At 40.8% G+C, this 22,217-nt stretch overlaps 1 protein-coding gene across 1 annotated transcript in view; it reads left to right on the forward strand.

Annotated features, from left to right (window-relative positions):
* LOC115912108 (poly(rC)-binding protein 3-like) overlaps positions 1 to 22,217 on the forward strand; it is a 484,737-nt gene that overhangs the window by 433,889 nt on the left and 28,631 nt on the right. The window contains 4 exon segments of the mRNA XM_030963495.1: positions 1,528 to 1,677; positions 14,745 to 14,768; positions 14,866 to 14,898; positions 17,635 to 17,751. Of these exon segments, the coding sequence (XP_030819355.1) occupies positions 1,600 to 1,677; positions 14,745 to 14,768; positions 14,866 to 14,898; positions 17,635 to 17,751 (252 nt within the window). The 5' untranslated portion in view covers positions 1,528 to 1,599.

The following is a 22,217-nucleotide window of genomic DNA, read 5'->3' on the forward strand; positions in this document are numbered from 1 at the left end:
GTGAGCAAATTTAAGCTACGTAGAGTGGAGAACATTTTTCCACACTAATATTAAACATGTGAGACCACCACTTTTGGAGACCACATGTATGGATTCAAGAAGGCACTAAACAAATTCATGAATCTGTCCACCAATGACTATGGGAAATGCAGGCCTGGAGGCAGACCCCCAGGGTGCCATGAATCACATCAGCAATCTCTCCACGCTTTTCTTAGGCCCTTCTTTAAGAATCACACATAGCATGTTCAGCCAATGTAGGCTTCGCTTTGATCTAGTAAAGTGCTTAGTGGCTCTTAGGACAGAGCTTAATCAAATGGTGAAACAGCCTCACGATACTTCCTCCAGAGTTTTTAGAAGAATGATCCCATAGGCCCTTCCAATTGTTCAGGCCCATGCCTGAGCAATCTTGGCAAGGGGAGAGCATCCTGCCACTCCAAAACACAAAATGGGTGTCCCTAGGAGTGCTCATTAGCCAGTGCCCTATTTATATATAGTGCAAGGTAAATATTTGGGAAGTCCGAAGATGCAAAGCTAATAGGGTTGTTACAGAGGATGGGTAACAAAAAAGGGATGGTTGTTGAGAGGCATAATGTGTAAGGGTTTTATGCTTTCTAAGATAAGCCTGAAAAGGACAAAACTGAACAAGGAGTCACTAAGCCTTTTCTACTACAGAATTTGTCTGCCCTTGGTAATATTCCTTCCTGCTCTCATTTTTGTTTGTGCTGATAAATGTCCTTGCATTAATAAACTCATAATGCAGCTTGTTTATCCCTTCAAAGCCAGCCCTTGCAGCTTTCATTAGCATTTTAGGATATTTATGGCTTTGTAAATGACTGGAAATCTGCAATTTGTCATTAGGAATTAAGAAAAATCTTCCTTCCACTTAGGGCTGAGGCTCAGCTTTGGCCTTTGAGGGACTGAGCCACCTCTGGGCCTCATAGACAAAAACAAAGTCAGACAGTGCCCAGATTTACAACAGCAAGTGGCTCTTAGTTATTCAGATGTCTTTGATAATGTGTCATCCGCTGTTGCTGGCAGGGATCAGTGTTTAGGCTCAGAATTAATTTCTCTCTAGCTGGAGAGAAAACAAAAATATCTCTTCTGCAAGAGCAAAAAGAGAAAGATGTAGTAACAAGGAGAGAAATAAAAACAGCACCAGGCACGTGTAAAAAATGTGTGTATAGATATATGTATGTAACATATACACACTGCAGGGGATAACAAAGTGCTCTTCAGAAGAAAATGTTGTACTTCACTCTGCTGTGCTCTGTGCTTTCAACTTGGAAATACAGGAAGCTAAGAAAATTTTAAAGGTTTCGAAAGGGAGTTTATCTTGTAATTGGTGAAGGGCTAAAGAGTTGGATGGGGAGGGATAATAATCAAAGGAGTCTTTTCAGCACTAAACTGTAGTCCAGAAAATCAAAGGAAGGAATGTTAATTGGTTTGTACAACATGATATTCTCAGTTCAGAGTAGCTTCAGCCACTCAATGGTACTTTTTCCTTTTTTTCTTTCTCTCTCTCTTTAGGTTGATTAAGTGAATAGAAGAAAAAAATAAAAAAACGAAGCTACTTTCAAGTATTGAAGCTACAAGGCCGGGATGAACACGAAGGACGGAAAAATGTCCGAAGGAGGTCTCAATGTCACTCTTACCATACGCCTTCTCATGCATGGCAAGGTGAAGCATTTCCTGTTGCCTTTGTGTTGAGTGTGTGTGCAGCTACCAGCAGAGCCTGGCACTAACATTGACAGAGGGTCTGCTCCTCCTCCACCTTGAGTCAAAAGCATCATTGCCACGGCCAAAAAATCACTCCCTGCCTTTCAGGGAATCCTGCTGAAGTTCACGGTGCAGCCCAAGCTCATTGAAACAAACCCTGCCTGTAACGAACCCATTTTGAGCGGATCTGGCGGATCTGGCGGCAAAAAAAAAAGGAGTTCTTCCATTGATAGTGAGCCAAATTGGGCAGACCCTTGCAGGAGGCTGACCTGCATACAGCTCGCCTTTCTCAGCATTTGCTGAGTTTTGCAGGGCTTTTTTAGGATACCAGAACATTGTCTCGTGTGAAATAATTGCCACGGAGTTGGTGTCTATTTCTATTGAATGCAAATGGGGTCCAGTTCTTCATTATTCTGCTGTAACATCTCATCAGTGAGCCCCTTGATATGGTGGGGGTTCGCCCAGGTCCCTGCGGGTTTGGGTTGGAAGACTGACTCTCATTTCCTTTCTGTCCAGTGCAGCACTTAAAGCATGCAGATAAGTGGGAAATCTGTGCCACAGACAAAGTGCCAATTCAGTATTGTCAGATTTAACAGTCTGGCTGCTGCTTATTTCACATCAACAGATCATAAAGTGGGCTTTTAATTAAAAAACACGTTTCATAGGTTTGTTTGTATTATTTGCATCAGGCAGCTCCAGGCGTTTTTAGGCTTAATGAATGAATGTTATAGAAAGGAGGTGGTTAGGTCTCATCCTTAACAGGGAACAGTGAATATATAATGCATATTATTCTGGAGATCAAATTTGTATATATAAATCTAAAAATATATTTTTACTCCTAGAATTTAATTTTATCACTAAAATGCTTATACATTTTAAACTAGTGGATGTTTTCAAACTATGGTATGAACACACATATGATAAATCCATAGCACGAATAGGACACTAAGGTATCTCCCATTCTGTTGAGAAGTGTGAGGGGGTACAGCTTAAGTTTGCAAATTAAAACCCTCAGAAATTAGGTTATGTCAGATCAAATTATGTTTTTTCTCAGAAATGATCTAACCATTTTGATTTTTTTCCCCCTGAAATATTCAGCTTCAGGCAGGCATCTGGTGTGTAAATCTGCATCTTAAATAGGGATCTGTCAAACAAATTTAATAACACTCTCTCTTACAAAACCCACCTAAAATCTGTACACGTGTCTGTGCTCAAAATTAGGTCTTCAGGGTTGATTCTACTGGTTTCTGGTCCCAGTCCATGAAAGCATTTGAGCACATACTTATCCCAGTGGGTATAAGCAGCCCTACTGGTTGCAGTCACATTCCCATGCGCTTAAGTGATGGTGTTTTGGGCTTTTTTAATCATTGTCAGACAGCTCTACTTGTTTCAGAATCATGCCTTTAAAGCAAAAATGAAGTATCTGTCATTTTCAGGACATTTTATTTAAACTGTTGGCTAGGATTATTGGAGGTTTTTTAAATCAGAAATGAAATCAGATCAAGTTCATTTTCTCTGTTAAACATCATTGATTTTGTGTGCAACTACTTTTAACAATAATGGATGTTATGTGTCCAGCCTTCAATGCATATGTAGCCCCAAGGGTCTAAATTAAACCCACAAAAGCTACAAAGTTCAAATTTTACCTGCATCTATACCATGCATCCTCAGTTAACAAGGCACGATGGGTATTCTGTTAGCTCCACTATGCTCTAATCATGTATCCTATTGTGCCTAAGTAGTGGAAAGAGTACATTAAATCAGAATTTATTTTGGTGATAAAAGTGAGACACTTTCCGTTTCTTTGATGTCATTTCTGTGATTTAGATATAGTACAGAGGAATGAAGGATGTCTGAATCAATATGAACTCAATGTGAGAAAGCATTCTGAAAGCTGTATGTGCCTCTGGAAAAGAAGAAACATGTTTCTAGACTCTTCCTTGAGATTTGTTGTGGTAATGACATCAGTGGAAATTGTTGATCTCTAATTAATATTCCTAGACAAAAGAGTTTGTCTGGAAGCAGAAGTTGATCTGTAAATAACTGGTCATAACTTGAGAGAGAAGAGGAGGAATAAAAAGGTTTTTAAAATAGCAGGAGCAAGCTGGACTCAGTTATTTTTAAACTAAAATAATTTTAATGTTATTTGTTAATGCATTGCATGGAAAAATGAGGACCTCTCCCTACTAACTTTAACTCTCTATGTCTAAACCATTATTACCAGTGTACCTTTGCATAGGGAAGGCCAATGTGCTTTGAGTTGTTTGCATGCATTTTGATTGGAAATCCATAAATTGTGCTACTGTGCTTGCTTATCTTGACTGTAAGTCCTGCGGACTTAGGAAATTTTCAGCATGTACTTTTAATGTGATTTGTATAGAGGCTTTAAGTCAAGAATGGACACCTTAATGAGGCAATTAAGGTAAATTCTATACCTGCAGAAAAATGAGGATTTGTATGAGTGGCCAGACCTCTTCAAGATGGTAATGAAAAAAAAAACCACCACAACAAACAAATTATGTTGCAAAAACAAAAGACATTATCATGTGGTGAAAGGAAGAGAAATAGGAAGAGTCCTAAGCTCTGGGAGACCCAGGGCCAGTGTCTCCGCAGTGCGGTTAGGACACCACTGATCAGCACCTTTACTTTATCTTGCTTTGGGGAAAGGAGTGTCTGTGCATCCAGCTGAGCTCCTGCCAGGCTTTGTGCAGCCTTTGGCTGAGGAGGCTGGGATAGCCCCTGGGAGCACAGCCACTCAGCCACAGCATGGCAAGGTTTGGGAGCAGCCAGCTGGCAGCAAGGCAAGACACAGCCTTGATATTCTCATGGCAGAAACCTGGTGTTAAGGGAGGGCAGCAATTTTTTTACCAGTGATAGTGGAAAAAGAATTTGTGCAGGCCCTGCAAAAAGCCAACCACTGCAAGGTATGAAGGGTTAACCTCAGGGTAACCTCAGTGTTTCCAGGGCCTGGTATGAAAGGTGTCCTCCTGAGCTGGGACTTTCAGAGATTTTGTGATGATGTAAAATGAAAGGCCTAGTTTTCATCTTTTGCCATGTTACATCAGTGAAAAAGCTACGATGGTGTTACAGCCCTGAAGAGAAATCATGAGCAACACAAAACATTTGTCACATTTTCTTGTGACAAATTAGAGGGCAGGTGTTGGTGAGGATGCTGCAAGGGCAGTGCTTAGGCATTCCTTGCATCCACAGAGAAGCAACTGTCAGTGTCTGTGGGAAATCGCAAAAGCAAGATTAGGAAAAACTTGTTACGAGGATGTGTGAGGAGGGATGGAGGCTGCCTGGGCGTGCTGCACCATCCATCACTGAAGGTTTCTAAGGACTAGTCAGAAAAAACTGAATTCATCCTGTAAAGCTGCGCTTCACAGACACTGCAGCCTCTGCTGCTCAGCACCTTTCTGACTGAGTTAACCTGAATGCTGCTCCAGAGGGGTCAGAAACAGAAGGGTCTTTTGAAGGGCATGCAGTTAGAAATATAGAATATGTTTAATAATGCAGATACGCATTTTCATCCTTTATTAATGAGAAAGATGCACCACATTAAGAAATAAAGCTGTTTCATACATTTCAGTAGAGAAAAACAGAGAGTATGAGTTGAGGCATGTCGGAGACATCTTTCGTGAAAAATCTTCTTTTAGGATTCTTTCCTTCTGAGAGGCGGTGGCCTCAGAAACAAATGTAAACAATAGGTTATCTGCTGCTGTGGAATGCAACAGGTCTGGATTGGCCCAGCTTGGATGTTTAGAAATAATGGCCAATCCAGAACTGAGCTCGCTCGGACACAGTCCAGGAGAGCAGGGTTTGTTATTCATTCTTTACTTTTCTATTCTTAGCTTAGCAAGCTTCTGAAAAGCTCTCCTGCTTTTTCTTTCTAGTATAGTTATAATGTAGTATATATATATCTTAAAATAATAAATCAAGCCTTCTGATAATGGAGTCAAAGATCTCGTCTCTTCCTTCACCCAAGAACCCTTGTGACAACCGTCACAGAGGCTGTTTACAGTGCCCTACTTTTGTATTTTCCATCTGATTCTTGCTGTTTCTTGAAGTAAAATAAGTAAAATGACTGTGTAGGAAAGAGACGCGAATAAATGTGGGTATTTTATTATCCTTGTCTACTTCTAAACTGTAATTTCTGGACAAGATTGGAGTACTGTAAGGATTGCAAGATTTCTGCTTCCAGCAAAGGCAAGAATAGCAGTATTTGCCCAGACCACATCACTGGTTTTGAAGGGCATAAGGAAGATGAATGAAGTGTATGTGCATTTATCGGCAAATACCCCCCAGCCATCAGAGCCCTCTGTATGGAGAAGCAGAGCTCAGGCCCCAAAAGAACTGTATCTCTTACTTTTTCTTCCTTTCTAAATTTTTGTCAAGATAAAAATTATTTTGCCTCTTTGTATGTCATAGGGTATAGGTGTAGACCTCCATGTTTTTTACCATTCCTTGCTCACCTTTTGCTGAATTTTCTATTCCCATGACTTGTGGCTGATTTTTCCTTGCTTACTGCCTCAGGTAATGAGGTTGAAAGACTGAAAATTGTAGCCTTGCCCACAGGTATCTGCCAACATATTAACAAATGACGCTTGACATCTGCAGTAGTCTTGAACTAGGTTTGGTCAGTTCATGCCCAGGAAGAAATAACTTGATAAAGTGCCTATTTTGACTATACTGGATAATGATTACATGATTTAGAACTAGTTTGGTTTTGTATACAGCCAGTGTTAACAGGCTGATTAAGACTCTGGAGACTCAGCATTAAAGTTTAATTTTAGATGTGGATGGTGAAGAGACTATGGCAGTAGAAAGGTCTTAAATCTCAGGAAAGCAGCTTAATGGAGATTTAAAAGCCAGGTCCATGAGGTGGAACAGGAGAAAATGTTTAAATGGGCCATCATAGAAAGGGCAGCAGGTCACAAATCCACTATGAGATCCACCTCCATCTCATAGTGGTGGCGCAAGAATCTCTGCTTCCTCCCTCAGTACAAACCTGCAGGAGAAATAATGCACTGTTTCCAAAGGTGCTGTGTGAACGTGTGCATTGATGAAATCATATTGGGTGCAGTGAAGTCTGCAAGAAACCAAAGTAGAATATAGTAATGTATTGAGCCTGAGGAATCTTTTAGAGAAAGAGAATGGAGTTCAGCAATAAAAACCAAAATGGATTAATGAAGTCAGATGGTTAGGAAGAACAAGGAAATAATTTACAGGTAGGATGAAGGAATGAAGGGAAAACTGGCAGGAAAGTAGGACTCTTGCCAAATACTGAGAGGTGTAAATTGGAGAGGTGAGGCAATTAACTGGAGAAGGTAATTTAGAAGATACATGTTCATTGACAGAGGGAAATCTGGAAAGCATAAAAGGCTAAAAAGCATCAGATGTGTCAGTGTCTAGAGAGTGGCACATTTGGGATATACTACGTTGGAGAGGAAAGCTATTTCAGCAAAAGTGTGTGCAATTTTGGATGTATGATATTGGTGCATCATGGGGCAAGGAGAAGGTAATTACCTTGCTGTTCTTCTGGCAGAATCACACCTGCAGTTCTGTGCTCAGCAGCAGGTGCCACGTGTGTGAGTGATGGTGAAGACTGACAGAGGGAGAATTCACAGAAAAATAATGAAAGTTTTAGGAAACTGAGGAGACTATGCCTAGCTTTCTTCAAACATTCTCATAAATACATATTATAAATACAAATGTTATGGTATTTTGAATGCCGTAAGTGCTTGTGGCTGGAAATAATGATATAAAATACTGTTTTGAAAATAAATCTAATAAGGGAATCCCAAGAAAAAAAAATCTGGTATAGAGACTTTTGTGATGTTCTATAAGTGTCCTATGCAAATTTTAAACATGTCCAGTAATGAGTAGCACATGTATTATTAGATTGTATAATCTGCATTGATGGAGGAAAGATATGATGACTGAGTGGAGCTTTTCTTTCCCTGATACCATTTGCTCAGTGATGCATTTCTCATTCAGCAGCAGTGAATTAGAAAGATGTATCTGCAGTCAAATGTTTGGGTTTGGACAAAACCCTATGAGTGCCTTAGTACTTACAGCGTAATTTTAAATTCCCTGAGGAACTCAAGGTATCTGAGTTCGAAATTATTTCAGCAGAATCAATGGGTGACTTGTGGCACTGGAAGCACTGGTTACAGTGACCTGCATCCAGCTTCAGTGGTGACTTTCAGACATGTTGGTGATTACTTTGTGATGCTACATACAGAATTTTTACAAGAAAAAGAAAATTTAGACTCATAAAGTAATGGCTTACACTTAACAGCTCAAATACAGAATAAAATCATTAAGAAAAATTGCCTTTTTCATTAGTACAGATAATACCATTTTAGCATCAGGGATTTCTGTTAGTGGCCACTTTTTTGGTGCCTTCTTAATTGCCTCCCTGAAAGACTGTAAAACAAGTAGAGAAATTAATTTTCCCCATCTTAAAGGTAATGACCTTCTCCTTTTCCATTTTTTCTTTTTCATTTATTGAAATGCAGAAAGCAACAAAGTAACTTTAAGAATCACCTTGTCAGTAATACAGTCCAAGCCATAAAATGCCAATCAAGCCAATGTTTGTTCTGGTCTTTCCAGTTTCCACAAACACTGTCAGGGTATTATGAGGATTGACTGTCCTGCCTATTGCTATTATAGTTCTTGTTTTGTTTGCTTGCACTGCTGGGATACCTGAGAGCCCTGGTCATGGAACAAAACTCTGCATGCAGATGCACAACGCAGGATGGACCTCTTCTCAGCGTTTTTGTAGGAGCAGCCAAGATACTCTCACTAGCCTCAAAAATCAGCAGAAAGGAAGAGAGAGAGTTCCCCCAGTCCCTGGGCACTCTCTACTCCCAAAAACAATCTCCATAGCCGAGTGTTCCCACTTTTAGCAAACAAAATCTCCTAATCAGTGCGTGACTAATGAACTGTGATTGCAGAAGGTACACGCCCTACTCAGTGCTGCTGCTTCAGCATCACAGATGCAGGGGCAAGCACAGGAACAGAACTGAGTTTTGGGTTGGTTTTAGCAGGGAAGACTGGGAGCTTAGGTGTGAAACTGAATGTTAGCTGGCTACCCATCTGCTATCAAAAAGCAAAGGAAAAATGCCCATTGACACAGCTGCCCAAAAAAATGTTAGATGTACTTGCAGAAGATACATAATACTGGAATCTCCATCAGAAAAACCATAATTTTTAGATTTCCTCATGCACTACCATATTTGTTAGCAAAAGATCTGCCTCAGTAAGGAAGGCCTGGGATCACAATGCCTTTCTAATTTAGGGCTGTAGGCATCAGACAGTGACTGCTGAAGCATCACCCAGGAACATGAGATCTCCAATGGCAGTGAGGGTAATCCCATGTAATCCCAGAACACAAATCAGATTCTCAGTTTACCCAAGGTGGCCGTTTTTTCTCTGAGGCTGACAGATTTCTCTGAGGCTGTCATGTTTCCAAAAACTGACTTTTCTTCCAGTCTTTGAAAAATGCTGATGCCCGACATACTCCACACAAACACGTGGTTCAGAAAGGCTTTGTGGAACGTGTTCTTGGGATCTTCCATGCAAGCATATTCATGAGTTTAGGTGACTATTGGCAACTCTGTCCTCAGGTTAAGGTGAGGAGAGAGAGAGTTGAGTTATGTTATGCCTCCTTATGGATGGGAGAAAGACAACTGGTCTGGGTTTAGAAAACTTTATCAGCACAGCTGTTGTGTGCTGCTGCCAGGACCCGTCCTTGTCCCATGATGGGTGTTTCCACACCATGGAAGGCTTTATTCCTTTCCTTTCAAAGCTCTTTTGTTTGTAGACTCCAGCCCTACTGGTTGTACCTTGTCCTTGCTTTATAGAAAGCAGGTTAGCATGTGCAATCAGAGCATTGCCTGAAGGAATGTCAGGCTTTAGGATGGAGCCTGTGCTTTGTTGAATGTTTTGAGGTGAAAGCATATATTCCTATATTATTTCTTAAATGTGTTTTGCTTCTAGACATGGCTTTATCTCAGAGATCCTATGAAGTTTTTGTTCCGTTCTCCCCATAGCACTGATAATAAAAGCTGCATGATAATAGAGCAAGACCTGTGTGTTTCCATGGTCCCACAATAGCTACCTGTTTTTGTTTTGATTTTCCAGGACTCAGTAATTATTAAACCAACCTCACACCTAGAAAAAGTAATGGAATTTCACACTTTATGTTTACAGATCAAAGGTTAATCTTTAAACCAAGGTTTGTTGTAATTTGTTAAGCCTCTTGTTTTCTTAGTATAACTGAATTCTTTCTCTTGCTATTCAAAGGACACACGAGATAATTGATTAGGAAATAGGTTTCTTCTACAACCAGTTTTATATCTTTGTTTAGTCATTCTTACCATCAAGAGCCCTGCAAAAGCCTTGACTCACAGGAATTTTTGCTGCCCCTTTTGTGCTGCCTTGTCTTCACCATAGATAATGCACAATCTGCAGAAATAGCTTCTTAGCTATAAATAGAGCAGTTCCCAAGTGTTCATTAAGAACAAAATTCATCACATTCTTGTGAATAAGGTGTGCAAATAATATTATATGCTACATTTCACCATGAAAGAAACCATCCCCTGTTTTTACCATTACTTTTCCTCAAGTTATTAGCAATGAATTGGCTGGTTGGTTAGCAATATACTTTACTGATGCTGGGCAGTCTCCCAGGGTTTGTTGGTGAGGTCTGGCTCTTGCTTATCTACTTGATTAGAAATTTCCTACTTAAGAATATCATGACAACTCTGTCCCCCAGGCTTGAGAATTAACTTCAAGTTGTCTGAAATCAGCATCTGGATTTCAAAATATCTTCCACTATCTCTCCCTGGACTGCAGTGAGGGTTGGTTGCCTGACTTACACTGAATTCCAAACTTGTGAAGAACCAATGTAGGTGACAGACATATTATGCACTTAACTACAGCACATAGTAGATGTGCTGTAGTTAAGTGCATAATATGTCTGTCACATATTATGACAGACATATTATGGCAGATCTAGAAACATTTTCTGAAGAAGATAAAGCCAATAAAGTAACCTTGGTTAGAAATAATGCTAACACTTGAGAGTCATGAAAATGGTGTTAGGTATCTCATTTAGCAGTAAACTTATTTCATGGTGTTATGACAAACTGTATGAAACAAATACGGGACTGTATAAAGAAACATTAAAGGTTTGGTGAAGTAGCTTTGCTAGTTTGAAGAATGAGGTGAAAAGAGTCTTTTGATTTAATGTGTGGCTGTAGTAGATTTCTCATCATAGTTTAAGACATGATCTGTTGTCGCCAGTACTTTCTAGCGGCTTTCCTAGAAAAAGCTAAGGCCCCAGAAAAGTCTGAAGTGACCCATTTAAAACCATTCTGGTTTTTTTTCCCCAGTAATTTGTATAAAGCAAAACTCTGAAAAAATTCTGAAATGTCCATGTAAAGTTAGTGCTTCTCTCTGTCCCTGTGACCTTACCTCACATGGCCAAGCAGAATTCCATCTCCCAGAGTAGAGGGAGAGGTGGCATTGGCTTCTATGTTTTGCAGTTGGTTTATAGAATAAGCTCTAAAGTCACCCTTTGCTGAGGGGGAGATTTTAAGTAGTCCATATGATTACAGTGACTTTTGCTAGCATGTTCCAAGGAATTGGTCACCAATCTTAGTGAAATACTTTTTTCTCAGTGGTATTCACACAGTTCTTCCACTCATTTCTTTGGTAGCTTGTGCTCTTCATTAATAAATAACAAAGTGATGATCGGTCATGTAAAATTCCTGTCCCCACTGAAATCCAAAGCAAAACTCACAGAGAATTCAGTGAAACAATCAGCTTGAGAATCTTTTTATTCTATGCTCTCCTTTGCTTGTTTAAATACTCCTAATTTCTGTGTTAGAAATGGACCATCTTTTTTACCAATGCTACAAACAGTACATGACTTTTCTGTTCCTTAAGCAAGGTATGTTCTCCTATTTCCAAGGAAGATATTTTTGCATTTATTACCCATGACCCATCCATTCATTTCTGAAAGAACATCATCTCTCATTAAGACCCAAGATGGTCAAATATGGATTGGGACGGATTTTGTATTAAGTTTATACTGACAGAGCTTTGGAGGTTCAAGACTAGGCCTACATATTCTAATGAAACTTCAGGTATACAAAACCTGAAATGGACTGAAATATAGTTGCTTGCCCATAGCAAATGGAACAGAATTCTCTTACCCCTAGCAAAAGGTTCTTCTACCTCCTAAGAAATTGTTTTATCAAAGTAATTATTTCTGAAAGCTGGAACTGAGAAGAATGGAAGAAGTTTTTAAGATAAAACTGCCAGATGTGCTGAGTGGTCGGATAGGAACTGCTGGACATGGGGGATTCATTCCTAAGCCTTGTCATCAGTGAGAGCCTTGCTCCCTGTATTGCCCATTCAGCAATTACTGTGAGATTGACAGTTACAATGAAAATGTAAAAAACAGTAAGATCTTAAAAATCTGGAGGAATGGATGTCCCAGATTTGTGTCGCTGCTAACAAAAAAGCTGCATCTCATTTGATTACCTACACATTGTGCTGGTGTGGCTGTCTCAGCCACAGGAAGAGGGGTGACCTAAACCTGCATATTAAGAGAATATTACAATAATTTAGTTACAAGACAGAAAACTGCAGTGAGCCCTTTCATTCCCATTCTCACAGAGCTGCTTCTCTACATTGTATGTACAGAGGTGCAGATATCTCATAGTCCCAAACAGAGACAAGCAGCTTTGCCAAAAACACTCAGCTGGGTCAAGTGTAAAAGGTCTACTCTACACTGGCCAGCAGAAATGTAGTTTTGTAAAGCAGATACCACTGGGAGATTTGCAGCTCCTGTCTGGACAATATCTGTTCTCAGGTCAGTGTGTGCAAGAGTGCAGAATGCCATCTTGAAAGAGCAGTTGGAAGAGAAATAAAAAAGGGAAATGGGAAATGGGAAAAGCACAGTTTGAAAATAAGCCTGAGAAGGGGCCTCACACGATTGAGGAACTTTGTGGCTATTAAGGCACTGACTTCAGTGGGAATAAGGCTATGGCTGAAGAATCACAGACCCATGAGTTTTGGAAGGGACCCACAAAAGTCTCCCGTCTGACCTCCTGAATCAAGCAGATTGCATTGGAGCAGATTATGCAGGGCCTTGCCCAGGCTGGGTTCTGACACCTTTAAGGATGATGATTCTCTGGGTGCTTCTTTCAATGTCCAGCCATCCCATGGTAATTTTTTTCCCTCACATTGAGTAGGAATTTGATATTGTAGCTTGCTTTCTTTATTGTACACTACAGTAAGACTCCCCTGCCAAGTCTTTTCTTCTTAAGAACAAATATAGTTCTCTCATCTCTTCTCATGTGTCCTGTGCTCTGGTCCCCTGACCAGCTTGGTGGCCCTGCACTGAGTTCACCTTAGTGTATCCTTGTCTGTCTTGTACTAGGAGCCCAAAAGAGACCACAACCCTCCAGGCATGCTCTCACAAACAGGATGACAAAGAGCCATTTGCCCAAGCCTGCTGGCTACACTCCTGCTAATACAGTCCAGCCTTTGATTCATCAGGGGTGCACTGCTGATGTACTCATTTATTTAGGTTGAAGTTCTGAGTTAGGACCCTCAGGACTTTTTCTGCAAAGTCAGTTTTAAGGTAGTGAGTTTTTGTCCAGCTTGTCCTGCTGCATGGGCTTTTTCTGTTGCAGACATGGGGATTTTCATCTGATTTCATTCTACTCCCTGAGCTTTCTCCCAGCCCAGTTTTCCAGCCTGTCCAGCAGTGTATTGACTGTTCCCCTAAGTCAGGTGTTGTGTGCAGACTTGCTGAGAGCATAAAGGAACGATATGCCAGAGTTCATTGAAATAGGTAACTTTGTCTCGCTGGAAAGTCTAAATGTGTTGTGAGCAGGATGTGAGGAGTTGGAAGCACAAACAGCTTTGTGTTATGAGCTTATAAACAGCTGGCAAAAATAACTCAAGGTCACTGCAGGTAGTTCTTTCCTGCAGAGTGAAGTCAGTACCATTTTATCACGAGTCCATCACTGGATAGAGTGTTGGAGGAAAAAAATTTCAAAAATTCTGCACTTTGGATCACACTGAATTCCAGGATGGATCACACTGAAGTATATGGACTGGGTGGGGGGAAGTGGTATATCATACATCTGAGACAGCTCAACCACCTGAGGCAGTCTTGATCTATAGAATTAGTTTTCACAGTCTTAGTATAGAAGAGGAGTTTATTTTCCTTTAGCTGGTCTCTCCACAAGATTTCCAGTCTGGTGTCGCAGATGCATGATTTGTGTAACATGTCAGACTATTCATTTTAGTGTTAATAGTTTCATTTCTGCTGCCTATTGGTTTTGTTCACCAAGATTTTAACCCTTGGGATGTTGCCAGAACTGCCATTGTTCCCCTACTGTATGTTCACAGCCACGCTTCTCAGTAGTTTCTTTCCTTTGGTGGAAGATTGTAGGAGGCCAGTAGCAATTCCCAAGTCCCTAAAAAGTGACTAGCAATTATTGTTCTCTAAGTGCTTAATAGGGAGATTAAGGCAGGCCACCAGGTGTTTACACAATAACACTTGGTAGTGTGGAAATTCAGCTCTCACTATTACAAGGCATAAGGAGGGTAAATACCTGCCCTTGGAGAAACCAGCAATTATTTTGATGCTTGTATTACACCTCATTTTCATTCCCTAGATTGTGCAGTTCTGTTATTTCTTAACTTTTCATTCCTGATAGGGATTTGTCTGTGTTTATAGTAGCGGGATGGATCTGTAACCATGAGATCGGTTTCTGTTAAAAGTGTTTTTCTTGCACGATCACTTGGCTGCAGAGCTACATTTTTAGTCCATCCCTTTGTATCTAACGTGGCATATTTGTATACAGCTACAATGGAAGGGAGCTATGCTTCACACTGAAGGTTTGAAATAAATGATAATGAAATAGCTTAGGAACAGCACAAATGCTCTTCTGTAACAAATCGTATCATTCACGGTGTCTGTTTTTTTTCTGTTGCAGGAGGTTGGAAGCATTATCGGAAAGGTCAGAAAATAACTTTATATTCATGTCAAACTATTGTATATAATTTCTCTTTTCTTAGCCCAGGCTAACGGGGGTTTTTTTTATGCTTCTTTAACAGAAAGGTGAGACAGTGAAGAAGATGAGGGAGGAGGTAAGATAAGCTTTGATGTCTTCACTTGCTTCCTTTCCGGCTCAGAGAACAGCGAGTTCAGCATGTGCAGACCGATGCTGCCATCAAGTGGGCCGATCGTTCAACATCCCCGTTCTTTGCAAGCAGTGGGGTATAAATATGCTGGCCTAAATTAAACATTGTTGTTAATGTAACCTCCTTATCGCTGCAGCAGTCTGGAGCCTTTCATTCCCCTAGTGATGTGCCTGCTGCTGCCTTATCTCAGAACAGCTCACAGCATGGTTCTGTGCATCAGACCCACTGTATCTTTCATTAGCATATCAACATCAGTCCTGCACATGGCTTTGCTTCCTGGTAGAGTTTCCAAAATTCTGAAACCAAGTGTTAGACTGACACACGTCAAGTTTGAGGGTAGATACAGGCTTCAGCAGAGCTGGAGCCGGACATGTATAAGCCAGAGCATCTCTCTGCCATATCTTGGCAAAGCCTTAGCTTTTCCTCATTTTGCAGCTGTGAGTAGGATGTGGGCAGGGTAGACCTGCACACCTGCCGTTCCAATCCTTTGAAAAGGCTAAAAACAAATAGGATTAAAACAGGGCACTGCATAAATCTCAGTCTCCCCAGTGTCTGCAGGCTTCTTTCTCTGCCACAGAGCAAGCTGTGCTATCTTCAGAGGAGTGTGCTCAGGTGGAGGCTGCAGACCCACACTGGTCCTGCAAGGTAGCACATCCTACCTGGAGATCCATGTAATTTTTCTGCTTTGAAGCAACCGCTAAAAGTATAAGTCAGAAGAGAAATCCTACTGTTTTAAACTTTAGGAGTGCAGTGTATAGAGGATGCCTCAAGGAAAGTCAGTTTGGCTCTAGTAAAGCTGCAGTACATTACTGTGTCAGCTGCTTCGTTGTTTTCTGCTCTGATAGAAGGTCTGAGACAGGGAAATGTCAAAGTATTTTAGTAAAGAAAATTGCAGACATCCATCTTTAAGTATACACAATAGGGATTTCATTGTCAGGCTGACTGAGTTCTGAGCTCCTTTTTTGATGACATGTTTTCACCCATATTTTTGCACGTTTGCTAAGACTTAAAGAAAAAAAGATAAGAAATTTTTTTTCCAGTGTACTAGGTAAACTTAATTAAACACATTTTAGTGTAATTATTAATTATGATCATGAGCAGATATCTTTGTACCTAAATTGTACGCACAGACGGGAAGCCATCATTGAAGAGTGCTCCTGACTTCTGAGTAAAACATCTTAGAGAATACCAATGATGCTTGGTCTGTCTTTCAAGATAAATATCAAATGTTCTTCTTCTAATCCTGCACCCCTGCTGTCATGTATATGTGGTCAGAAGACACTTTATTTTTTTTTTTTTTTTTTTAAATAATGGAATTGTGTGCATCTTTATATCAGCACAGGACTAAGAAGCTGTATCTCCACATGATGAAAACTTGGTCATTCTTTAAATGACTACCTTTTTCAGTACTTCTTTAAAATCAAAATGCAGCTTTTATTTTGACTTCCCTGGCAGATGTGGCAGCATGCATGCCATCTTTATGGTGTGAAATGTAGCTCTGTCTTTGGGGAAATGTCAGAGACAATTCTGTCATAGAGGAAATGTCAGAGACAACTTCAGGCCTACAGAAAAGCACAGAACTCTCAGTCCTGTGCCCAGGTCTGTGGCAGGAAAATTTTTCTATCAGTAGTGTTGAGCCTTGGTTTTTTCATGCTATGTTGGGGTGCTGTCATCTGGGGAAGCACAGTCTGTTGCAGTAGAGCAGCAGCATTGGGGTGGTTAAGGGCTGGGACACAGCACATCAGCAGCTGTGAGGTGGCCCTGCAGGCAAAGGGCCAAACTAACCCAGCTTGTCTCACATTTGCCTCAGGCCCTGATCCCCAAGAAGGTCAGTGCCTGTGGGTGAGTTGAGGCTCCAGAATCTTGTTAAGCTGCATTAACACATTTCCAGGACTGAAGTCTCAGAGAATGCGTAGGGTGGCTCTTACCTGAACCGGATTTGATCATTACCTACACTAAAGATCCTCTTAAGTATATATTAAAAATATATATAAATTTTTAAATATATAAAACCTCTTGGTTGAGACATTTTCTCTGCACTGCCACGGTGACATAGAGAACCGAGTATACTTGAGATCAGCCTGGCTTTTCTAAGACACTTCTGGTTTTCTAACTCCATCCAACAGGCTCCTTGCCCTAGGGACTCAGTACTGTTGGTGTGTCCTGTCCTACCACTAGTCCTTTAAAGGGATGCTCAGTGCATATATTGCCTGGCTGCCTTCACATGAGGGCCCAGCAGAGAGGCAGAGAAGCCAAGCCCCACCTTTGGGGCTCTAAACCAGAAATGTGCATCGCTCCTGGGAAATGCTGGTGCTCCCTGGAGACAACTACTTCCTCTTAAATTCTGCAGCTCCAGAAAGAGCTACTTAAAGTTAGTCCTGAAAGAAGGAAGGAAAAAGACTTGATTATGCAATTATTTGCAACTTTGAGTTACAGAGGTGCTATTTGCATGCTGCAAAGAAGGCTGCAGAAGTATTTACCCAGACAGAATCCGGCTTCCCGCAGTTATATGAATTTTTGGAATGTGATCTATTTATGCTGAAATTATGTGATGTTGGGGCTGCAGTTGTAGGGGAGGGAATTAGATGCCTCAAGGTATTCCTTCCCAAACTATATTCCTAATCCTACTTTGTTTGCTCCCTGGGAAGTATAACTTTGAAAAATATTTGTTCCTTTTGACAGAGTGGTGCTCGAATCAATATTTCAGAAGGCACTTGTCCAGAGAGAATTGTGACAATAACAGGCCCAACAGATGCAATTTTTAAAGCTTTTTCTATGATTGCACTAAAATTTGAAGAGGTAAGCAAATAATTTTTTTCTCTCTTCAAGTTGAAATACAAACACTGTTTGAATTTTCTCATGTTTGCTTTAATGTTAAATAGGATTTGTTTAATGTTCTATTTAATAGCAATGAAAGTGGCTATATTTTTATAAATGCTTTTGGCAGCAATGCTGAAGAAAAATAATGGGTCAATTTACAAGATGTTTGATCATTTCTTTTGCTTTTTGGAGGCTTCAGGGAAAAGCAATTGCTTCTAGTAATGTGTGCTAATGGTAGGAAAAATGTCTTGGAAAAATTCTATTCCCACTGTGGGTTTGATTTGAAAAGAATAATTGCCTAACTTTTAACTCTGTTTGTATGAATCCAGTTGGTATTGATGTAAATGTTATATATGTCAAAATGAATATATAACTAATTTAACTAGATTTTTTTATTTTAAAAACAAGCTATATGATTACCAATTACTACATTTAAGGTTTGTCCTTTAAAACCAATTAAAGGCACTCAAAGTAATGCAGGAGTTCAATTCACTCTATGTGAATGTAAGTGTTCTGGGCAGATATGTATCTAAATTGCTGAGATTTCCTTCAGTTTCATGGACCAGCTACAATTAGATATGGTCACCATTTTAAAAGAGAACCTCACAGGAAAGGCAGCAGAGTACAGAACATGAACTCTGGTCACTCTGGAGAGGATTTTATCCCCACCTTTGCTTTTGCCAAACAGAGTGATCCAAGCACAGTCTTTCAGAGGATGCATTCCCCACCCCTCTCATGACTCTAGTAGTCCCTTTCCACCTTTTTCCAGTTACATTCTATCTTGAATGTCTGTGTTAATTGTGGACAGGTTGCAAATGAAGTTCCACAAAGGCTTATTTAACAGCATTAACAGTCCCCTGTCCAACTTATCACGCTGTCATATCCCTGCCGCTGCTGGAAATGCCTCACCTCCTACTAGTTTAATTCTTTGCACACACCCGTGCTTTGCCTGGTGGGTGTCCCCAGCTCCTGCTGAGGAGTTTCCACCTCTGCAGTCTTGGCAAACATTCCTGTCAGGCTCCAGACAAATGACTTTTTTTTAATACTGCAGGTGTTAATCCCATTTATATTTCTTCTATCCTTCATGGGTTTTCAGATCTCCCTGCGTGATATTCCAAACTTTCAGTATGTTGATAAAATGTCTTAGTTTTGTGGCATGGCACATTTCATAAGAATGCTTGGAGAGGTTTTTGCCAGTTATTAATGAAATAATAATGATTTTGAGGTTTAAGCCTGCAGAACCACAAGTAATTCTATCTAACCCAATTTCAAAACCTCCTGTTGTCATCTCCTTCTCCCCTTCATCTCCTAGCCATCATGGACCAATCCTTGTTTCTTCTAGTTTAAGAGGTAGCTCGGTGCACAGTGCCATACCCTCCAGTCCAGAGAATCCTGGAGAGAGCAGTGTCTGCTCTCTACAGGAAAAACATCCTGTAAAATGCGGAGGGAATCATTAGCACAGATAATCCCTGCCAGTTCCCACCAAAATGAGTACCCAGTGGAAATAACGCTGCATGTTTCATACAACATCAAACACTGCATGGCATCAGATCCCCAGCCCACCAACACCACGTAGTCTTTGAAAGTGCTGTAGGTAGCAATAGGCAAAGAAAGCTGAAATTCAGGCTTCTGGCTGGATTTTGCACTTTTTTGCACTTGCTGGTTTTAGAGGGTAGCCTGGGCCCTTCAAATGAGCATTAGCAAAGGAGCATTGGCAATCTCTGCAGATCAAGTACGGCTCTGAAATATCTGTATTTAGTTTTAACATAATTGGTTTGTGGTATATTTAAAAGAACAGCACTGAAGAAACATATATATATAATACATATTGTATATATAATACATGATATATATATATATAATCAATTAGGTTTCCTATAAATCTTCCTGCCAATAAAATGAGGTAACTGTAACGCTCTGCAGACAAAATAAAGTGCTGTTTCAAAAATTACAAATTAGCTAGCTACCAAGTGCTGTTTTTCATGCATATCTTTTTGCTGGAGATTTCCTCAGCCATTTAAAAGATTCAGTCCAGCTCTGGTTATTGCAGCTGTGTTGAAACAGAAGAAAAAACATGCATGTGTGAGACTGCTGCTTTGTGGGATTGTTATGGTATTTGTCATGGATGCCCACATGAAGACCTTGGACCTTTAATTTCCACCCTACAGCTGTATACCTAGAGATAAGCAGGTGTAGGAAGTCCTGGAATGCTTTTGTAATGTTTTAGTAAAAATTTTAAAATATGTCAGAGAGATAAAAAAATGAGAAAGGTTGGGTTTGTCTTGTGGTTGTTCTGTAGCCTTATATAACTCTGCTTTGACAACCTTCCTAATGGAAGTTGCTTTTCTAGCAGTCTTATGATGAATTTACAAGCTAAGTAGGTATTTAATAATAAAGCCTCGGTTATGGCCTTATTATATTGGGAGCCCAGTCCCCAGGGGGATCGAGTGCCTGAGTTGCCAGGCTTAGCTCAGGCCAACGCCACGGGGCTACCCTCTAGCAAGCAATGTGGTTATCAGCTCTTATAGTGATTACAAGCTCTTAGGATTTCAGCTCTTGCTTGCTAGGCAGAGGTGCTCCCAGGCTGAGGCTGCGGCGGACGGCGAGAGAGGAGAAGGAGAGACGCTTGGGGGTTCTGCAGCGATGGTTTTATTGAAGGGATGCGAAGGGTCCCGGGTAGGCTCTTCTTCTCCTGAGTGGGCTAAGGAATGCCTCTTTTATAGGGTTAGGGGGGATCCAGATTTGACCAATAGTAAGGGTTAAAGTAACATAGCCTATAGGGTTACAGGGATAAGCTTTGGGGCGGAGGTCAGGGAGTCAGGAACTAATGTTGCTGTCTCAGCATTCCCATTATTTAATTCTCCATGGGGCTTTACCTGTGTCCATGGGGTCTACTACAGGTATTTACATGAATACCTAAAGTGTTCACTGCAGGGGACAAAGAGAGTTGTTAGAAAATGACTCTAACCCCGGCAGACCCCTGGAACTGCAAGAGGGGACATTTTAGCTCAGTCATTTTTGGACTGGAGGCTGAGACCCAAGAAATGCAGCTGCAACTTCACTGGTGGAGCTGTAACTTCACTGGGGCAGCTCTAGCTTTGCTTGTAAGTCTGCATAATCCTCTGAAAGCACATGGTACGTAAGCACTGGAATAACCAGCAGGCACAGCTCAGTAGTCAGACCTTCTTCAGATGACTAAGAAAAGGAATTTTGGAATCCTTGTTCCTCTGTAAACATCTATGAAGCACTTGTTTGGCTCTAGGAAGAAGAAGAGAAAAGGAAGGTAATAAAAGCAGTTAGGGTGATACCTTTCTGACAAACATAAATTCTTGCCAGTACAACTGTGATCAATGCTGTGGTGGTCATTTCCAAGGGAGGAGCCACCTCACAGTATCCCCCTTGCTGTGGAAATTGGACAGTTTAACATTTCCTTTGAAACCAGAGAAGAAGAATTTTGGTATATTTTTTTTCCTTGGAGGTTTGGTAGAATTCTGAGCTGCCAGGTTAGTTTTGGGAAGCCTTATGTGCTATGACCCAGGGATGCCAAGAGCTTCTCCTGGCTCTTCAGCACTTCCAGGCTCCCAGTTAGCCTGTCTTGGCTGAAGAGCAGCCCACCAAGCAGGGAGAAAGCCATACAAGGTCCAGCTGTAGCGTCTGCCAGAGCCCTGAAGAAATGGATGCAATGTCACAAAAAAGTTAGAACTTAAATGTAGGAATCTCCCAGTTTGAAAGATGAGTGTTCTTTGGGAAAGTCTTGAGCCATCCCTACTCAGAAGCCTGCAGTTCTGAGGGGGATTTTTTCTGCTTATTTTTCCTTTGTCATGTTTTTAAGCTGGAATTATTCCTGTATGCACTCCATGCTGCTGAGCCTCCATGTTTAGATATTGCTTTTCTTAAATAGTAGGGACAAAATAAAGACAGCAGTGGTTTCCAGTTCCTGCAAAGTGCTTTTGAAGGCAGAAATTTCAGTGAAGGCTTTGAGGCCAGGCTGCATATGATATGGAAGTAGGAGACATGATTAAGTTTTTTGTGCTGTGTGGCTGAAGAAGATTATTCACCTCCACCTGACACAGCCATGATGCAGCGAGATGTCATCTTCCAGCTGAAAAATTGACCTAATTTTATCTCAGATACATGGGTACTGCAAAATTCTGTTATCCCTCTGGCTTTATTTTGGATTGCAGTCCCTCACTGACACATCCACTGAACAGAATATGAGTTACTACTGGCTGGCAGAGGATTTGGTAGATTGGTAGAGGATTTTAGTAGATTTGGTAGCTATCTTGTCACATGCAGCAATGCCTTGTTCCATTCAAGATTTTATTTTCTTCTGTTTTAAGCTAAGTAAGGTCATACCAAGCCTTTTCTTGAATGGAAGAATGCTGCCATCAAAACTGGGGACATACCGTAGAAATCAGTGGTGGTGTCACCAGGCTCCCACTGGT

This window comes from Camarhynchus parvulus, chromosome 2, assembly GCF_901933205.1.
Source record: "Camarhynchus parvulus chromosome 2, STF_HiC, whole genome shotgun sequence".
Lineage (NCBI taxonomy): Eukaryota > Metazoa > Chordata > Aves > Passeriformes > Thraupidae > Camarhynchus > Camarhynchus parvulus.